At 38.3% G+C, this 16,253-nt stretch overlaps 1 protein-coding gene across 2 annotated transcripts in view; it reads left to right on the forward strand.

Moving 5' to 3' along the window:
- MDN1 (midasin AAA ATPase 1) overlaps positions 1–16,253 on the forward strand; it is a 106,829-nt gene that overhangs the window by 73,335 nt on the left and 17,241 nt on the right. The window contains exons 66-84 of one of the 2 annotated variants that reach the window (XM_052781511.1): positions 1,245–1,480; positions 2,178–2,273; positions 2,511–2,605; positions 3,258–3,382; positions 4,521–4,667; positions 4,941–5,050; positions 5,517–5,590; positions 5,780–5,975; positions 7,082–7,241; positions 7,407–7,553; positions 9,505–9,631; positions 10,537–10,642; positions 11,742–11,857; positions 13,121–13,600; positions 14,170–14,396; positions 14,752–14,901; positions 15,125–15,297; positions 15,672–15,833; positions 15,966–16,107. In XM_052781511.1, coding sequence (XP_052637471.1) covers positions 1,245–1,480; positions 2,178–2,273; positions 2,511–2,605; positions 3,258–3,382; positions 4,521–4,667; positions 4,941–5,050; positions 5,517–5,590; positions 5,780–5,975; positions 7,082–7,241; positions 7,407–7,553; positions 9,505–9,631; positions 10,537–10,642; positions 11,742–11,857; positions 13,121–13,600; positions 14,170–14,396; positions 14,752–14,901; positions 15,125–15,297; positions 15,672–15,833; positions 15,966–16,107 — 3,069 coding nt within the window. The remainder of the gene's footprint in view (positions 1–1,244; positions 1,481–2,177; positions 2,274–2,510; positions 2,606–3,257; positions 3,383–4,520; positions 4,668–4,940; positions 5,051–5,516; positions 5,591–5,779; positions 5,976–7,081; positions 7,242–7,406; positions 7,554–9,504; positions 9,632–10,536; positions 10,643–11,741; positions 11,858–13,120; positions 13,601–14,169; positions 14,397–14,751; positions 14,902–15,124; positions 15,298–15,671; positions 15,834–15,965; positions 16,108–16,253) is intronic. The other variant, XM_052781512.1, reaches the window with a different exon arrangement.

The following is a 16,253-nucleotide window of genomic DNA, read 5'->3' on the forward strand; positions in this document are numbered from 1 at the left end:
AATTAAGTTTTAATGGAGCTTCTGTAATTTTTTACAAAGTGGTTGATTATATTTACCCTGAATTTTGGCATGCTTGGTGTGAAAAATCATCATAACAATGTGCAAGACCTCAGGATAATGTTTTCATGACTTCTCACAGCAGAACTGTATTTCAGTTCTAATCTAATAAATGTATATGTGTGCAGTTAAGCAGATAATGCAACAGGACTGCAGTTTCTGCAGTAACTTATTTTTGTGTTCATACACGAGGTGTAAAATATGTGAATAATTTTTTTGTGTATGTGTGTTGGATTACTTTTTCAGAGTGTCGTGGTTTAACCCCAGCCAGCAACTAAGCACCACACAGCTGCTCACTCACTTCCCCCCACCCAGTGGGATGGGGGAGAGAATCGGGGCGGGGGGGAGTAAAACTCATGGGTTGAGATAAGAACAGTTTAATAGAAGAGAAGGGAAGAAGCTAGTAATGATAATAATAACAATATTAAAATGACAATAATAATAAAAGGATTGGAATATACAAGTGATGGACAATGCAATTGCTCACCACCCGCCAACCAACGCCCAGTTAATCCCCGAGCAGCGATCCCCCCCAGCCCCACTCCCCGCCCAGTTTATATACTGGGCATGACGTCACATGATATGGAATACCCCTTTGGCCTGAGTTTGGGTCAGCTGTCCTGGCTGTGTCCCTTCCCAACTTCTTGTGCCCCTCCAGCCTTCTTGCCAGCTGGGCATAGGAAGCTGAAGAATCCTTGACTTAGTCTAAACACTACTTAGCAACAACTGAAAACATCAGTGTGTTATCAACATTCTTCTTATACTGAACCCAACACACAGCACTTATACCAGCTACTAGGAAGGCAATTAACTCTATCCCAGCCGAAACCAGGGCAAGAGTCTTGCTACTAATTTTGTAGTAAATACCTCCTTGATGTGAATTTATGCACAGAGGAACTGTGGTCTTCTGACAGGATTGTAGCTCACCTTTAGGATACCGATTTTTATTTTTATACAAAAATTTGATAAAATATAGGATGTAAACTTTAAGTATGTCTTTTTTCTTCCCTACTCTCATCTCATTGCTTATGTGTGTCACATTCTTATATCCTTGTAATACATAACATGCTAAGGCTTGGGATACAGGAAAAAAAAAAGAAAGAAAAAAAAAAAACCAAACAACTTTTTCTATTCAGCCAAAAAAGAATTAGTAGCATGCGTGATGTCTTCCTTTTTTTGCTTCCTAGGTGCTGAAATGAATGATAGTCTTTTGGGAAGCCAACTTCTAGTTAGCACTCTTCTTCACAATACCTTTTTTGAGGAATTAACTTCAGATCTTGTGCTGCAGCAGGATGGCCCATATGACTTCTACCAGCATCCTAATGTTCAGCAAGTGCGACAATGCCAACCTGTACTTGATAATTTTGCTAAAGAAGTAAATGGGCTACTGCAGGAATGGCCGGAGCATCCAGTACTTGTGCAGGTAAAAACATCTCAACAAATGTTTGGGGAAAACTGGAGCATTTTAGAATTGCATTTGTGTGTAAATATCTGTATAGATATGCATAGTCATGTGCACTCATACACTTGCCTAGATGTTTGTATTACTTACACAGATGTTTTGAAGACATACCTTTTTCTTCTTAAGAGGGATTATTAGCTGTTCTATTTTATTTATGAAATGTTAAGGGTATTCGTTGCCTACTCTGATCTTACAGCTTTAAACAATCTGCAACCTGCCATACCTCAAAGATTCTTGAGGTCTTTTGCTGTTTGGGCTCCTGTTTTTTTGTTTGGTTTGGGGTTTTGGGCGGGCGGGGAGGGGGGGCGGTGTTTGTTTTTTCCAAAATGCTTCTTTCATAGTGCTTTAAAACAGATATTTTTGGTCCCACTTTACAGGGCCTGTGTGGCCCTCTGGTTATGTTTCTTAGAGTAATGCAGAAACTCAGAATTGATAGGAACTCTTTGCATTAGGTCATTTGTGCTCCTTTCCCCGAGTGCACTGGCCTTCACTGAACTACTACTGAGCTTGTACTAAAATGAGGAAGTTTAAAAAAAAAAAAAAAATCCTTACCTCTTGCAGAGAAGGGTTATGCTAATAAAAATTAGCTTAACTTCATGATTGCTTCTGTTGAAGATCAGTTACTGTAGGTTGAACGCTTGTTTTTTTTATTCTGCAGCTGTTAGTTGTGATGGACAGAATCCGGAGTTTTCCCCTGTCTAGTCCTCTCTCAAAGTTCCTGAATGGCTTGGAAATTCTTCTTGCAAAGGCACAGGTAAGAAAATAGCTAAGGGAAACTTTTATTTTCTCTTCTATATTTCCTTATTTGTATTGGTACCGTGATAAAAACAACTGAAAGCTGTATGTTTGTCAGGATTTGGGGAAGTGAATTTGCTCCGTGCTGTAAGATTAAGGAGCAGGAACGTAATCCAAAGTACTGCATGAGTCTTGCCATGCAAAGACTAATTCCTGGCTTTGTATAAAGGGGAATTTTTTATTTTCTTTTCCCCAGGATTGGGAGGAAAATGCTAGTCGAGCTTTGTCCTTGCGAAAACATCTTGATTTGGTCACACAGCTGATTATTCAGTGGCGTAGATTGGAGTTGAAGTAAGAACTGTCCTTCCCTACCGCTTTTTCTTAGATACTGTAACGGGGGGGGTGGGGGCGCGGGGCAGGCTGTGGCTGTCCTAGTAACAATATGGGGAAAACCCCAAAGTGGTAGCTGTACTGGCTCAAATGAGCATGTCCAGCCCATGGTGACCCTATGTATGTGCCTCAGGAGGAGTAGAAGCAGGACAGATAACTACAGTACTTTATCCTAATATTTTTCCAGTGTTCTCCTGTTTCATCCTAGGGTTTACTGAGCCTGCAGTGTTTTGTCTATTTAACAACCCCCGTTAAATTTTCCTTAAAAATTATTGTCCAGTCTCCTGTTAAGACTATGTAAAATTTTTATATCCACAGTATGCCATGATCAGGAATTCCACAAGGCTACCTCAAGTTTTGTGAAAAGAAACTTCTGAACCTGGCTCTGATTTTGTTTTACTGTCCCTAGTTCTCTCATATTTAATAATAGTGGCAAAGCAGTGATCCTCAAGAATTGATTGTGTATATTAAGCATATATGCAGATTATTCCAGCCTGCAAAATTTTCCTTTAGTAGAAATAGAGAATAAAGTTTGTGTTGTTTTGGAGTCCAAACTACCCACAATATTTTTGCTTTATTTTTTTTATTCTCTCCCCATGCTTATTGTTTCCAGTTGCTGGTCAGTAAGTTTGGACAATATTATGAAGCAGCATGTAGAGAAATCCACAAAACACTGGTTCTCAATCTATCAGATGATTGAGACATATGTTCAAGAACAGACAGAGGCAAACACAGAAGGTAAGTGCTGTCCTTATACAAATGTGTGATGCAGTTCCAGCAATTACTAAGGATCCATAATTAAGGTCCTAAATGCCAGAGTTTGACAATGCACTTTCAGGTGTAGTTCTTGTACCCTTTGCCCTACAGTAAAATCCATGACTGTATAGGGTCTTCCATGTAGAGTGAATTTTGCTTGGTATTTACTTCTGGAACCACCTGTGTCTCTCATAGGGCTGACATTGTAGGTTATGTAAAGAAAAGATGTCTGTAAAAAGCATCTAAAAGAAAGTAGAACTTTGGTAGCTGCATGTCATGAACATATAAACATTTCAAACAGATTTGGAGGGTAGGAGGCCTCCATCTGCAGCTGGAAGAGTCACCTCATTTTTTTTAACTGCACAAAGTGTAATTCATATCCCAGCTGAACTGCTTTTAACATTCTGTATGAAGCCTAAAGAATTCTTACAGTAATTATGTTTTGGTACATACTGTTCCTAGCAAATCTGTCTGCAGGTGTTCACGTTACATAAAATAGGGGAAAGAATATAGCTCTCAGTCCCTTGCCTCCCCAAAATTTAATGAAATTTTAAGATGAAAGTAGCATCCTCTCACATGAGGCAGGGTTCTTCCAATCTCATGACTAATTAATGCACTTACTTGATGAGCTTTGTATCCTTGGGTTATTTTACATCTCTAAGTGGACAGCATGTCATCTTCCATAGGTAATGCTCTAAAGACACTATATTCTCTACCAGATTCTTCCAAGATCTCCTTCTCTCTTGATGATTTTGAGGAGTTAAGGAACTGGCAGTGACTAATTTATAGTATGGCTCATCATGACCAAATAAGCCATTCATTCATAGAGAGTAGCCAGGTATTCTTTAAATACTTGATGCACTCTGAAATTGGACATGTAGCTGGCCTCCTTGGTCGCTATCTTACTGCTGCCTCCATTGTCACCTCTCCTTTCTTCCAGTGTGGTGTTTGTTGGTTTTACTTACTATTAAATTAGAATTATCTTCCCCCACCCCACCCCTTTCCTCATAGACACCAGGTATTTAGTTGGAAGTTTACAAAGAGCAGACAACAGTTTTCGTGTAGGGGGTTGTTTTTGTTTTCTCCCCCTTTGGTTCTAAATTTCTGGTGCAATGTTCAGAAACTGAGCAAATGGATCTGAAAACGCTGGTCAGCATGCTACAAGCTTTCATTGAAGGATCCACGCTGGGAGAGTTTCATGCACGACTTCAAGCACTACTGGTTTTCCACTGCCATGTCTTGCTGATGCCTCAAGTGGCAGAAAAGGGTAAGTTAGCATTACATGTGTTGAGTCTTCTTTACAACAACCTGACGATCGGGTATCCAAGACTTTCCAAACAGATCACCAAGCTTATAAATACAACTCAAGCCTATGCGGCTGTTTTTCCCGTTTTCATGAAGAATACTGTTGGTCAGTTTACCCCATCTTTTGGTGTTGCTAAACTTCATGATTGCAAAAAAACCCCGGGATGCATTTCTTCTCTTGATACTGAAGAATATTGTGTTTTAAAAGAAGCTTGTTATTGTCTGTCCCTTCCAGACGTTCTGTGTAGCATCTTGTGGAATCTATACAATTATTATAAGCAGTTTTCAGAGTGTGTTGAGGCCAGAATCACTGAACTTCGTCAACCTATAGAAAAGGAACTTAAGGTAAAAGGAAACTTCACTCAGACAACATATTGATCTAGTCAAAGGAACAGTGGAGCAGATATTATTATATTATTATAATATAATGTATAATTATTATAATAGCTCTGTTGGCCACTGAAATCCCTACTATACCTTACATTTTCTTTGGCAGGAATTTACTTTTGAGGTGGGGGGGTTGGCTGAAGTCTTTAATGTTTGGTCAGTCCCATTTAGCCATGGAGGTTTACACCCAGTAGCAAAGCTCCTTTGGATTTCACAACATTTGGCTATGCAGCAGTTTTAGCGTAAACACATCTATAAATAGAATAAGATGCCTATGCAATAATTTGCTCGCTTACTAAAATGTCTTGCATTTTAAGACCGCCGGATCATTATAGCTGATCAGCTTTAAAGATAATCTTTTATGTGCAAATACTTCATTGCATTTATGTAAGTAATCCCATTGATTTATTTATTTTTCTAATAGGAATTTGTGAAAATTTCAAAGTGGAATGATGTCAGCTTCTGGGCTATAAAACAATCAGTTGAAAAAATACGCAGGTAACTCAGAGTTTGGAATTAAGCTCTATACTTGGAAACATCCTTCTAGATGATTTCTCTATGATGTTAAATTTGAATGCCAGAAAATTTGTTCTGCTCATAATACAGTGAAAACATTTATTTCCAGCAGCTGAGAGATTTCCAGGATTATAAAACCCAGTAACATTTTTGCTTTCCTTTGGTAATTAGGACCCTCTTTAAATTCATGAAGAAGTTTGAAGCTGTTCTGGATGAGCCATGTCAGCCTGCCTTGGTGGAAATTGGTAAGGAAGAGCAGCTGGACTGCTTGCAAAAGCAGGAAGAATCTGAGAACAAAGAGACCAAAGTTCAGAGGCTAAACAACACATTAAGAAAAATTCTGTCTGCTAGAACAGATGTTGCCAAGGTGACTGTATTCTTTATTCGAAGTGTGGGAAGGATATTTATTCTCATCTATATGTTGCTTTTCACTGATTTATGCAGAAAAATCTTATGTAAGTGTGAAATCTGTTGAATATATTGCCAACTTTTTTGTCTTGTGTTCAGTGTTATGAAACACTGCAGATGGGTGGGAATGCAGCATGGAAAGACAAGCATGTTCGGTATTGATTTGGCACAATATCTATGCTCTAATATAGAGATGATGGCAGTTACACATTTCATCTCCAAGTTGCTTGCTTATTGTCTGCAGCAATTTGTTACTTCACTGCAGTGCAGTAATATGGACTGGGAGTTGAAATTATTACCACCCTTTTTTTCTAAACAGGGACCCAGACAAACGATCATGTAGCTGTAGGATTTGTGCATATCTGAGTTCTGACTAAATACAAAGTTACTTTGAGCTTGAATCCTGATAGGGGAATGCACTACATTGTCATACATTTGTTGTTGTGTACTGCAAACATTTGCCTTGGACTAGCTGATAGGTGGTAAATCCTACTCCACAGTGCCACAGTTTAGTGTGTCTTTAATTAAATTGTGCAGCTTGGAGAGGAAGTCAACTAATTTTCTTCCTGAAATAGATTCCTGTTCACATCCATTAGTTTTTATTAATAAGATGCAAGGAGACGTCATAACTCATCAGAATTTGGGTGTGAGTGGGAAATGCTTGGTGACTCTCAGCTTCCAAGGCTTTGTTCTGTTTCTTCAGACCAGGAGAGTGGCTGATCTTGCTCTTGTCCTGTGACAAGTCAGGAGGGTAGAGGGAGGTGGCAGAAATCTGATGCAAATCTAATGTGTTTGGTTGTGGGTTTGGTGTATTGGTTGGTGGTTTGTTTGTTTGCAAGCCTGTTACTGATAATCAGCAGGGTTGCTGGTTTCACTTGTTGCAGTTTCATGTTGTCTTCAAGTGTTGGTGCTGAACTGTTCAGAGGATCACGTGGACGTGTTCTGGGGTTTCAGATGAATGCAGAATTTAGCCCTTGATTTTGCAGCGATTTACTCTTAATGGTCAAATAAGACAGTTTTGAGTATGTGTGTATAATTGGACTGTTTCTTTCATTTTTTTCTCAGAGGTTGCTCCCAGAAGAATGTCAGGATGGCATTACATTTCATACAGAATCTCTTCAGTATCGTCTGCCTAAGCTTACTAAAAAAATGAAGAAAATGTGTACCACAGTTACAGAAAACAGTTCATTCTTAAGTCTGGTGGAAGATCTTGACCAGTTCACAGGTTGAGTATTCTTGTGATTTCCGTACCATAATTGACCTCTGTAACATAAATGGAACAAATCAGGAAAAAGTGTAGATAGTTCCCTTCCAAGACTATCTTGCCATGGCTGCTTTGTGTACGTTAAATTTTCACATCTCTTACCTGTCCCTGCTGTCTTCTGTACAGGTGGTATCATTGTTTCTGTAGCTGAACTGCAAAATCTAACATTTGATCAGACAGCAGATAAGGAGAAGCAGAAATCAGAGGCAAAGCATATTCAGATGCAGAAGCAACGGGCTTTGTCAGATCTCTTTAAAAGCCTTGCTAAAACAGGTAAGCATTGAATAAAAATGTGCTTGGTTTAAAAGTACAAAGTTCTTAAGCATTTTACCGTTTTTGCCAATACATCTAAACCCACCATAATACTATGTTCTTGAAGTCATTGAGCCACTGATACGTAGAAGCATTTAAGTCTCTTTCTCTTCGTCTGTTGACTATAAGGCCTGGTGTGTTAGCCCTCTCAAATACCTTCTATTCTTCTTACATTCCATTAGATGTACAACAGTAGCTTTTCTGAAGCAGAAATCTACTTTATCTCCAGTCAGAAGTCACTGCCCCACTTTTAGAAACAAGAGGGAAGCTCATTATCTTGTATCCACTCTCTGACCCAGAACTGAAATTGTTAGCTCCTTTGAATGAGAGCCCATCTCTTGATTGACAGACTGGCAGAGGTCAGATTGGTAGAGGTGTGGTTGAGCCATGGAGACTGAGTGGTCTATTGATGGGAATTGTTGGAGGCACCCTGTTCAGCAGCCCAGTCTCCACTGCTCCCCTTGCTAGTCTTAAGGTAAAGGACCTACCCAAACTATTAATTGTTGCCTTTTCCTTTGGTGTTATGTTAAATTATTCATCATCTGAGCAGTTTAGAAACCAGCAGAAGTAAGCAGTCGTATTAAATAAACAGCTGTCTGACAGCATTCTGCTAAGTCATAGCCGGAAGTAGAAATTAATGTAACTTGCCAATTTTGTTTCTTCTTTTTTGAAGAGAGTTTAGTGTTTTGGTGCTTCTCTTGGAAGCCATAGCTTCTGGCCTGCAGTGATCCTAAGAACTTCTCTCTCTCTCTCTCCACTCCCCTCCCTACCCCAGTGTCCCATCCCCCTCCTGTCCCGTCCCCCCCCAAAAAAAGGAGAGATTTCTGTTCTCATGGTTGCAGAAGGAAGCTTGGAAACATGGTTAAGAGTTCTGAGAAGGCATGATTCTGATAACAAACTAACTCAAAGTGTCACAGCACTTGGAAAATAAATGAAAACAAAAAGTTCTAAATGCTTTTTGGGAGGCAGGAGGAGGCTTCAGTTGTAGTTTTGAGTGTTTGTAGTTTATACTACTTAAATGAGTTGATATGTGTACTGAGTAAATAGTTCCCAGAAGATTAAGGTCCTTTTGTATTTAGGTGACTGCAAACACAGGTGAATCTAAGTGGGAGGTTTCTAGCACATACAGTTTTCCTGTATTTGGCATTTTTTGCACCCGCTGGTGCCAAAGGGATATCTGCCATTGCTACCCTGTGAAGGTTGTGGTGGAGGAATGGCATACTGTGATGATTAAACTAACACATAGGATTTGAATTCTTTACTGGGCTCTGTCTTTGATTTCAGGTGACACCTTTACCTTCCTCATTCATCAGCCTTTTCATGTCTTAAAAATGAGGTGATGATCCCCAACTCAGCTTTCTTAAAGGACCAGGAGAAGTGAAAAGTGTTGCTCTTAAGACTTGTTCTCCATTTTGTCTGGAAAAATGGCAGCGTAACCTAGATAGCTAATGAATATTTATTACAGGCTCTGCTTGTCTTCAGGATACTTTGAAAGGAGAGTTTTAATTGGCTTGAGAGAAATGAGCATGTTTAATCCAGTTTTAAAAATAGCTAAAATAACAGCCTTAAGATTGAGTTTTAAATGTTTATAGCTGTAACTTTCTCAGGCTGTAGCCTGCCCCCAGGTTCAAGGCTTTTTGTTTTTTCTCTCGGCCACTACCACAAACCTCCTTTATACACATGGGTCTATGTTTGTCTTATTTCAGCTATGTTCAGCTGAAGATAGCTAAGCTACAATGTGTTCTTACATTACAAAAATTGCAATATGTTCAAAGACCTGTCAAGATCAGATAGCATCAGGAAAAAAAAACTATATCAGAAGGTTTTATATCTTAATACCAACTGCATGAGTGACATTTTTCATATAAAAGAGTGAGGGCTTAAAAGGATGTGTGTTCAAATGTCATTCCAGGTTTGTCATACCGGAAAGGTCTTGCTTGGTCCCGTTCAAAAGACTATCATGAAATACTCTACCTACGTCCACTGGACTTGCGTAGTGCATTAGGTGTAAGAAATTGTACACATGAACCGGATGCCACGTATGTACACAGTATTTCTAACCTTTAGATCATATGAATTGCCGCTATAATATATAGAATCTATTGCATGTGGATTTAGACTGGAATTTCTGGAATGGAATTCACTTAGGATTTTAGATACTCCTTTCTCTTCCCCCCATTACTTCTCAGTTTGAAAATCCTGTACATACCATACTGGCAAATACAACCAAGAGAGAGTGTTTTTAATTTGCACTTTTGATAAATCTACCCTCACTTTTATTGTTACTGTGAATGAGATTTCAGTTAACCCTCCACCACCCAGCTTTGCCTGGGACGCTTCACTAGCATCACATTAGAATGTAGACTGCTAACAGTTTTATTAAAGATGAGTTGTAATTTACAGGGATTACTCTAATTGTTTTGTCTTCACTGACTAATGAGATATTTCAGGAGAAAATGCATAGACTTCAAAGTGGGCATTTCTGGAAAAGCCTGTATAGAGGAAAGATGCTCTTTTAGATGTTTCTCTGTTTTTCCAGCAGCAAGTGGTCATTGAGACATGCTGGTTACTGTCTTCCTCAGGTGTAAGGGTTTAATTTATAGTATCTTTCATCAACGCCAAAATAAAGGCTTCCCCATCAAGCTGGATTTAGCTGCATGAAAAAAAAAACCCACCAAACACTATTTAAGTGTTAAATGATACTCAAAGATAGTGATTTTACTGCTATTGCTTAGGGTTTCCTTAGGGTTTATTTAAAAAGTTAAATGTTTTCTTAAGACTAGAATACCTGTGGAAACAATGAAGAATTACAGGATCAATGCATTTGCAAAATAACAAATTGTAAGCAAATTTTTTAGGTTGAAGAGCTGACCTGGTGGTTCCAGTGTGCTGAGGTACTGAAATTATATACCTTTCTAATATCAGACTTTTTGTGCTCTGTCAGGTTGCTGACAGAGATTTCTTCTGCCTGGGATGGATGCCAGAAGTACTTCTATAGGTCACTTGCACGCCACTCTAGACTTCAGACAGCATTATTAGCACCTGCCAAGGTAAAACACCGAAGTAAAAATATAAGTCCTACTTCTGTTAACTTTATTTTACCAGTTTGGACTGAAATTTTCTAATAGTAAAAAGGTGATGTGAGATCATGCTATGTTCTGTAATATGATACAAAATACGTTATTTTGGGGTCAGTCATTAAATGCAGCATTTTAAAACCTGTTGTTTTATGACTGAACAATATCAGTTCAGTGAACTAAGTTAGTAGTCGGTTAAATACACAGTATCTTTCATCCCAGCAGATCCCAAATTGCTAATTTTTGTGCATGAACTCCCCAAATGCTGAATCAAAGCTTGTTAGGAAAACAAAACCAGGATTAGTTGTTGCTCATGAAAAAAACAGTTGAGGTTTATAATTTGACATAACTGGAGCCTGTGTCTAACATAAAAAGTGCCGATACATTTCTTTGCTTAAAAATTGGTCCAAATCAGTAGAAGGAACAAATGAGTTCTACCAAATCAGTACTGCTTTTGCAGTGTTCCAGGAAAAAGGGATCTCTTCCAGATACTGCTCTTCTCGCTGTGCTTCACTCCTTGTTTTACAACATGATCTTGTCAAATGTCACAGCTGACATTGGCATAAATAATGGAACATAGCTGAGATCAGTTTTGCTCTGTTGTGAACATTTACTTCAAGCTTTAAAATTGGATCCTTTCTAATGAAAGAAGTGAAAGTAATTGTCAGTAAATCTGGTAAAATGAATTGTGGAAGTGGTTTTAGCAGTGGTGATGAATGTAAAAGTTTAGCTGGTATCTCTTTAGATTTTAATCATCATTTATGTAAGGTAGTTTTACTATTGGGACTAAATTCCTGATAAGAATTGCTGGAGGGGAGTGCAATTTAATATGACTGTTGTTGTAGAAGCTACTTGAAAATCAAATTTGTATGCAGGATATATGGAAGATGCAGAAAAATGAAGAGGGGGAAACTGTAATAACTATAATTTTTGTCTGCATTTTAAGACTTGTTCAGTTAGACTATAACCTCTCAGCCTGCCCAGTGAAATGAAATGGAGGCACAGAGAAGGTTGTTGTCTGCTTATTTATCTAACTGTTCGCTCCCACTTTTTCTGTATCTGTTTTCTTTAGGATATTGGACTAGGTAGCATTGAACGATGCAAAGGATTCACTGCACACCTCATGCAGATGCTTGTCAGACAGAGACGATGTCTTACTGCATTGACAGAACAGTGGATCTTACTAAGGTATTGAGCATTTTCCAACATTTAAATGTTGGCAAGGAGTTTGACAGTAAGAAATTCCCTTCAAGAACAATGGAAATTAAAGTAGAAGAAAATAAAATTCTTCTCCCTACTTCCCCATTTCTCTCCTCCCCTCAATTAAGCCTAGACATAAAAGATAAAAAAAAGGGGGGGGGGGGGGGGGAGTGGGGTGTTGGTGTTGTTTATCCTGTCATTGCAGCCTGTATTTTGGAATCAAAGTAATTTGGGAAAAACAAGTTAGGCATACTTGAAGACCATGAAATAATTACTGTAGTTACTTACAAAGTTAAACCTGTAGATTGTTAAATCTCTCTCATTTGGTGTTAACCTAAATTAATTGTGGCGGTGTTCAAGTTGTTGGTTTGATTTGGAGCAAATAAATTATCTGGATGGCACTTTGAGCTAATATGAAGAAACCTCAACAGCTTATGAAGAAAAAATTCTAGAAAGGTGGGAGATACTAGATCTTGTGTCAAAGCTATAAAAGCAAAAGTGTGTAGGAAATCTTTCTCAGTGATGTGATTTTTCATTCCATTGCTTGACTTGTCAGTTTCACTGCAAACTCCACTGTTCTTCTGCATATTTGTGCCCATCAGTGTTGTCATGCATAAAACTTTTTGAAGTTGGGTCAGGAGGTATTTCCTTTGTACAGAGAAGGAAATCTAGACTGGAGATTAGTGGCGCAAAATTTATGTTAACTCTAGGAAACTTGGAAAAACAAACAAAAAAACCCCCCAACAAACCAAACAAAAGCTCAAAACGCAACCCCCCAACTTTACAGTTGCAGGAGTAGTAAAACTTCTAAGACACTTATCTGCATTGCTGTGACTTTCATTGTAAATCATATTAATCATTTGTTATGAGCTGACTATTACGCAGCACTTCAGGGAATGAAGGTGTGTGAGAATGTAGTTTGCTTTTATAATGGAGGAAAATTAATAACATTTGAGTATCAGGCCAGGAGTTTAAGGATTGTTTGAAAACACAGTGTAGATTCTGAGAAATCTCACAAAGCCCTGTTTTCAGGACAACTCAAACATATGCAATGGAGAGAAAAATTCAGTAATTAAGCAAAACTTTTTTTTTTAAATACTCTGATTTTACTTTTTCCAGAAGAAGTTTGACTTCCACTGAGTTCCTATTATCTAGAGCTTTTATGAACTTAGTCTAAAGGTTGAGCTTTTCAAAGGGGAGTATAATGTAAAACTCGGTGATTGTAACATTTCCTTCTTTCTTCTTAATCAGGAACCTACTGAGTTGTATACAAGAGATAGATTCTAGGTTGACTGCTGACAGAGAATATAATGTAGCATTTCCTCCTCAAGACAGTCTTCAATGCTGGACTGACAAACTGCAGCAACTTTCCATGCAGTGTGTGATGGTTCTCGAGGAGCTGTCTTGGTTTATACAATGCTGCCCAAAAGAAGAGTTAACAAAGTGCAGTGACAATGAAAGGACAGATGTCAAAACAAACATTTTTCAGAGTTCAGGACCTGAAATGGGAAATGTTTTTACGGGAATACCTGACCTAATTCCCTCAGAGCTAAAATACCTGACTCCAATAACAATTGAGCAACTGCCTCCTGGATGCAGGATGCGAAATAAGGATCAGTTATGGCTGCAGGTAGCTACACAATTGAATGCGATGCTAGCAAATGTGAAGGCAATGAAAGCAGAAGTGGACAACATAAGACAGCAGTCATGTGAGACCTTGGTTTATTCCTGGTGAGTTCTACATGTACATAAAATTGAATCTCTGTATGTTGTATGTTTATGTAAGATGTGTGAAGTCATCTTGAAAATGTTTGCCTATGCATATCTTGAAAAGTGTGTTCAGGTGCTCTTGAAGCTTCTTTGTGTTCATTTTTCTTGCAAAATGCAGTGCCTGGCTTTTTAAACAAATTGTATGTGTCTTCTCCCACGCCCCTGACGAGTCAGAAAAAAAGTGGTTTATCTTAGCTTCTTAGTTTGTCTTTGGTCTCCTGGGATTTCATCCCCATAGGTCCTTAGTTAATGAGGTGAATTTCATATGTAAATTTAGTGAAGAAATTTTTATTTTAAAAGAGCTTTGTAGCCTAGTTAATAATAACAACAATAATAGTATATATGCTTCTCATTTTCTGTCTGCCTCAAACAGTGTGAGTATAAGCGGCACATCTGCTTGTTGTCAAACATTATTTAAAAGTTCAAGATGAAGATCAGCTGCCTTGCTCTCATCCCTGCCCCAAGAAAAGGTTTAAGATTAAATTGCACTGTTCGTTCTTCTTTCAGTATTATGGTATTTCTTGTTGCAGGAGAGATTTTGAAGTTTGCACGTCAGCTATGAGTTGTTTGCTGGAAGTCTCAGCTCAGTTACAAGACATAGAGTCCCTATTTCTTCCAAATGGGGAAGGCAGGCAAGCTGTAAATCAGATGGCCCTAATCAAGAGCCTGAAGTATATACAAGAAGAAGTTAATAATACGTCTGCAGACTTCATAGCCTGGAGAACACAGCTTCTTGATTCCATGTCAAATTGCAGTGGTAAGGACAATTCTCTGTTCGTTTTGTAATTTAAAGATAAAGATATAAGAATTCATTAGGTTAATTATTGCAGAAGATGGCTCCATGTTCATTCGGATATCCAGAAACACTCGATGAAATCTGAACTTGCAAAATTTAGTCCAGACTTAAGTTCTGCAGTAATGTTTTTTTTCCCCTTTGGTCACTGTTGATGACAGATCTTACACCATAGTTGTCGATCAGGATTAGCAAGGAGATTTTAGTAGACCTATGTGGTAAAAATTGTATAATGTTTATCATGCTCCTTGCATAGGGGAAACATAGTAACCTGTAATTTAATGTTTTTCTATGTAAAACTGCCTGTGTTGTGGTTCAGAAGGAAATCAACAGTCAGATGAAGAGTTTGTGGCGCACTTCTCAGCAAAAGTGGAAACTGTTATCCGTGTTGTTCTGTATGCCATCCAGTGTTTGGTTGAGAGAAAACAGGAAGATGGAAAAGAGGAAGACAAATCTCTAGAGGAAAGTGGTAAGTTTGTTAATTTACTTAAGGGGGAGGAGGAGAGTTTAAACTATGCAAACCTAAAAATTCCTTAAGCTGTGTGTCTAGCAGAGGTACCAATACACAAGGAGATTGCCATTTTAACAGAAGTTGTGTGTTTAAACAGATAGGATGGGTATTTCTGGATTGCTTGCTATAACATTTTTAGAATGTCTGACTTGATTCTCATATTTTTTTATGTATTTCAAAGAGGATGCAACCTCATTTGACCTGATTAAAGCAGGACATATAACTAAGCTTTTGGATGAAGATCTTTCTGCTGATTTGGATTCTTTGCATGTGCAGAAAGCAATTTTAGCAGTTTCGGAACTCCTGGAGAACCTGAAATCTTATGGGGAAGATTACACTTCAAATAAACATAAGGTAAAATTGTTCTTCTCAAGAGTTTTTGGCTTAGGGGTCTCAAAAGACTTAGAATTCTGAACTTTTGTGGTTAAACGTGCGTTGCTTGTTATTGTGCAATACCTTAGAACTAGAAGCATGTGAGAAATTATGGCCAAATATAGGTACTCTTCTGTAGTGCAAAAGCCAGGTGTTGCTTTAGTAAGAAGGAAAAGTTTTAGTTTTTTGTGAAAATCTAGAAAAAGCTCTGGAAACTTTAGAAATTGTATTTAAATTTGCCTACTGATATTTCTGGTTTGAGCATCTGTTTTCAGTCTCTATCATCACCCTCTCTGAGGTGCATCTCAGTATGTGCATAATCATATTTGACAGCTGTTCTTTGGTTTTACCTGCAGTTCTTCAACCAGTTTTGCTATTTGCTGGTGCGTCTAAAGCCCATGCTCTGCAGGTATTCAGACCTTATCCTGTTCTACCTCACTGTTTCACTGGCATCTCACAGGAGTACTGGAAAATTGCTTTCTGTTCTAACGAGCATTTTTACAGAGCTTGCCCAAAAGGTAAGTTATTAGAGGTAACAGTGGATTTATGGTAAGCATATATTTAATGTATACAAAAGTCTTAAGTAGAAACTAAGCTGAAAGATGTACTTACTACTACAGACAGTTTTGAGTTTCTGTTTGCCTTTTTAGGGGTTTTGTCTGCCAAAAGAATTACTTGAAGATGAAGCTGGAGAGGGAGCAACACAGTTTCATGATTATGAGGATGGTGGTATTGGAGATGGGGAAGGCAAGAAGGATGTGAGCAACAAAATAGAGAGTGAAGATCAGGCAAGTGTTTGGGGTTGTTCTTGTTTAATTCAACTAAAACTGAAAAGAACCCTTGAAATCCATGCTGTAGATGTTTCAGGTAAAAGAAACATGAAGTTGCCTTCAGTCTCCTATTTAGGTTGGCTTTTATCTTTGCCTATAAGCTTATAA

This window comes from Harpia harpyja, chromosome 3 (assembly GCF_026419915.1).
Source record: "Harpia harpyja isolate bHarHar1 chromosome 3, bHarHar1 primary haplotype, whole genome shotgun sequence".
Lineage (NCBI taxonomy): Eukaryota > Metazoa > Chordata > Aves > Accipitriformes > Accipitridae > Harpia > Harpia harpyja.